The sequence below is a fragment of the Limulus polyphemus genome, unplaced genomic scaffold (genome assembly GCF_000517525.1).
Source record: "Limulus polyphemus unplaced genomic scaffold, Limulus_polyphemus-2.1.2 Scaffold5270, whole genome shotgun sequence".
NCBI classification, from domain to species: domain Eukaryota; kingdom Metazoa; phylum Arthropoda; class Merostomata; order Xiphosura; family Limulidae; genus Limulus; species Limulus polyphemus.
Window position 1 is genome coordinate 38,571 of NW_013670880.1, and position 4,563 is coordinate 43,133.

General features: G+C 33.0%; 1 protein-coding gene across 4 annotated transcripts in view; it reads right to left on the reverse strand.

Annotated features, from left to right (window-relative positions):
* The window catches only part of LOC106472350 (luc7-like protein 3), a 33,292-nt gene extending 31,823 nt beyond the window's left edge, over positions 1–1,469 (reverse strand). For all 4 annotated transcript variants that reach the window (XR_002613452.1, XM_013932986.2, XM_022400945.1 and 1 more), the window contains exons 1-2: positions 1,360–1,469; positions 92–198 (exon numbers count right to left, since the gene is read on the reverse strand). Coding sequence is in view for 3 of the 4 variants with exons in the window: in XM_013932986.2 (XP_013788440.1) it covers positions 92–198; positions 1,360–1,464 (212 nt within the window). In the remaining variant the exon portion in view is untranslated. The remainder of the gene's footprint in view (positions 1–91; positions 199–1,359) is intronic.
* Between the last annotated feature and the right edge of the window lie 3,094 nt (positions 1,470–4,563).

Sequence of the window (4,563 nt, forward strand, 5' to 3'; positions counted from 1 at the left end):
GTACAGCAAGTAAGAAATGATATATATATATATATATATATATATACACACACACGCAGGTTAAGCTGCTAAATTCAAGATAAGTACTTACTCTTTTTTTATCTTTTCATCATGAATTTTATTGCATATTCCTAAGTCTGCTTTTGTATTAACAAACAGGTCATTTGGGCAGAATTTCACCAGAAAGTGCTTGCAAACCTAAAATAAGAAAACAATATATTAAAAAACAAATAAAAAAATTATCACACAAGACATAAGCTTAGCAGGTACAAATTAATGAAACTTTATTGTGCATAAATATTCCATGTGTAAATTTTCATATTTTCAATTCATGAGACTATACTAAATGTTACATCTGTTTTTTCCCTTTATAAAATAAAATAAGCACATAAATTCTTTATTCAATGATTTAGGTAGTGTATTCACAAATAAAAAAAGGTGGAATAGGTGCCAACAGCATTACATAAATAGCATAACTTTACGGAAACAGGAGACATTATACAATCTTCTCTTTTGGCCTAAAGATGGAAGACTTGAAAAACAGTTGGTCACACTGGTGTTCTTTATTAAAACCCTTTGACAATCAAGTTTTACTATATATATATATATAAGCAGTTTAAAACCTTTGTTTCAAAGATATGATTTGTTTTTTCGTTGAAATAATGGTATCACATTTTACAATATATTGCAATGAACAGAGCAAGACTTAGCATTTTAAATTACATTTTGAAAAGAACCTTCAAAAAATATTTAAACTTCCAAGCTGAAGTGTGAAGGTACTATTACACTCGTTCTTGGCCTTCACAGCTTCAGTCCAATAACAATGTACATTGTAAAACAAAGTGAATTGTTAGTGTAGATTAGACACTAGATGTAAATCACTAAATTATAGTAAATACAAACACTGGACATTATTTTTTTTTAATTTGAAAGTTTTCGATATTTATGGCATACATGTTAGTGATATAATAATATTATTAATTAATAAAGTAATACCGATAGTAATAGTAATATATAACATTTAGGCCTAACATACTTTAACACTAATAATATTAATAAATATTTTTTTTAGAAGTCAACTCTTAGTTTTACTCCTACTCGTCCTAATCCGACAGTCCTACTATTAGTATTACTAAGTTCTAGTTGTAGCCTAGGCTAACTAATACTATAAATATATTATTAACAATATCTTTACTACGACATTAGCCATTGGCATTACTGCCATTAGGCTTTATTACTAATGAGTATAACTAGTATTAGTATTACTAACCTAAGTAGTTAAGAAATAATTTGCTCTTGCTGTTGTAACGTTGAGTTCTTTTATTAGTTATGTTACATACATAATAAATTATTTAATACCTGTGAGTTACTCCAACTTGCTTCTTTCTTTTGATCTGTAGGTGCTAAATTACGATCTCTTCCCATTAACTCATCTAACAAAGCTTTAGCTGAAGCTAACGCCATTTTGTATTTCAGGTGAAGTTTCTTTTATTTCCACCAGAGGTTCGTTAGGTTAGATCTACGAATAATATACAAATTGATCGTTTGGACACACACTTTTTTATTGCATATCGGTAACTAGAAGTAGCGACTAATGGTAATACAATTCCAGCATGTACAATGTTTATTGTCTGTCATTCAAACATCAGACAGTACCTGTAGTCTGTAACATTGGTGAGCCTAACGAAAGCGAATATAGAAACTGCTCCAGTCAAACGTGAGCTGAGCAAATCATCTGGATTGTTACAGAATTCTTATAATAAAATAATGTCTTTAAGAAGCAAATTCGACGAACTAACGGGAATATTAATATAATATTAAAAAACTAACTACCTTGAAAGTATTTCATCATACATGATCGAAAATACTAACTCATAATCATATATTACCGTGGGTACACCAAACTTATATTTGTTATGCCAGTGATAATGGTTTAGAATTGTAATTTCTTACTTACATCTCATTTCGATACAACTGAAGTGCTACTCTCCAAAATTCGTTAAACATAAGACAAATTGTGTTTTTTTGCAATTTTGGCATGACCTTAACTGTCGCTCTTATCTATTACCATAAAACACACTACCTGAAAAAGGCTTCATTGTCAAAACTTAAACTTTCTCACCTCACCTCTGATTCCACGTTCATTGATGGGCTGCCTCTCTTGCAGTTCTGCCAGTCACTAGTGGAATCCTCTGCCAATGCTAGCTATATTGTCTGCTGGTGACAAAGCTTGTAATGTGGAGCTTGTCTACCAATTGAACTTAGATGGATGGTCTCGACTAAATCTGGGGCTTTGTTTACTTCACTGGATGGTGAATATCTAGAGGTCCTGTAGAGACTGCTCCACTCAGTGTCTGTCTCCCTCAGTCACATACCATCCAATAATTTCCATTCGTCTGGAATCCATTTTTGCCTTGGCTCAGTCTCAATTGGGGACTTTGTTAGGCATTCTGGATGCTTTGTTCTGTAAGGTGATGAGTGTCAGGGACATCCATAACATCAGAAAAAGTCCGAGATGTAGGAGAAGACTTTCCTTAGATCTAGCCATCCTGCCTTGACTCCAGACTCACCCCCTTCCAGGCTGTATGCCCATCATCCTGTATAGATTTAGGGATACTCACTGGAGCATTCATAAGTTCAGTCATAGAGAACGGAGACCTCCACAATAATGGTATCCTCAGTCGTGGCATCAAAATTCCTCCTTCCTATTATTCTATGGTATTCTCTGACACACGAATTTCCTTCAGAGTAGTCATTTAGGGTCTACTAACGTGAAGTTTGAAGAACTTATGTCTGATTATCTCTGGAAACTCTGACCGAGTTTGTCAGGAAGAACGAGTCGAAACATACAATGTGTGCAACAGTCTTTATTAAGACACTAATACAACCACAAATACGGTTACTAACATCAAACAATAAAACAAAACAGGGGCAAGTGGTGTTGTATTGCCAGTTAAAAGGAAATATTTATGAGAACTCTAATTAAGTTACGTTATGTACAAAGTTTAAATCAAAATATTGGACTAAAGCTCCAGCAAACAAGTCTGTTAAAAGTTTCAATAAAAAATTGTTAAACAAAGGAGAACCTAGTTTTTAATATAAAATACAATAATATCACACAAAGCCATATGACATATGTCACTCCTCAACTACTTGACCTTCATCCATTGCAACTGAAGTCAAGAGCAGGAGAACCCTAGGTCATTATCCAATTCGCCGACCGAAAAGACAGTCTTCAGTTTTGGAAAATTGCGAGTTATATGCCATGCAAGAAAATGTGGCTAATTACCAATTAGTAATCTAAGCTCCGGGCAGAGCTATATTCTGTGTCCAAACCGAAATGAAAAAATTATTAAGAAATTACAAAAAAAGTACATATTACCTCAGGGACCGGAAAAGACATGATACTATCTTGTACCAAAGTAGTATAACACAGCCTGATGAGCCCTAGCATTGGACAAAAGGCATCATTGGAACTAAATATAGAAGATGTATATGTAGTTGACTTATTATTACATATTTTTCTTTGCTTTCACTCTTGAGATATTAGAATAGAGTATATTTCTGTTTCATAAAAGATAATGAAATAAATCTTATTATCCAACTGAGAAAAAAAAAAATACAATGCCAAAATATGTCACCATAAGCAAAAATGTCATATGTTACTTAGTGATTATTATATATCATTTATTCTTACTAAAATGTAACCTCCCGTTGTCTCAGAAGCAAGTCTGAGGGCTCACATAGCACTAAAAATCAGGTGGGCAGAGTAAAGATAGCCCATAGTGTAGCTTTGTACTTAATAACAAATAGGCTTACAAAAATTAATAGATTCTTATCCGCTTCATTTACCCGATTTATAAATATATTACATAGCTAAATAAAGAGTTTTGTTTGTTATACATAAAAGCCACATTTAGTTATATGCTGTTTCCATCAAGTTCGTAGCCAGGTCTGGAAGTGAAAGGTTCTTTGTGGTCCAAAGTATAACTCGTTTCATGTGTAGCTTTTGTGCCCAAGGAATGAAAAACAAAACAAAACAAAAAACAAACGAAATATATAATGGTTCCTTTATTATCACTGCAAATAAAATTTATATTAAATTTCTCCTGATAAGTATTGTTACGTATCCGTTTGTTAATTAACTTTCCGTAACTTCGTTCCCGCGAAACTTTAGCAACACAAGTCCTTACTTAATAAAACTGGTTTATTCTTTCCGAATATAACTTTACGATACACTTAATTTCAACAATCGCGCTAAAACAAACGTTATAACAACGAACGTGCTCAGCTTCAATAATACTCTCTGACTGCAGATCAATTACTCACTGTCTACATACACATTACATTATTCTCCCGTCACGTTGTCACCCTCTTTTATATACCAGACTACCCTATATCTAGTAAATACTAGAGCATTCGCCAAGGTACGGGATAGTTCTAGAAACGTGGCGTCACACTAGTCATGTGACTCGCTGACGCAACAGTATTTTTAATTATCTTTTAGCTTAGCATGACCTTTGGTACTGCATAAAAATGTCGAATATTTATTGAATTTTAACA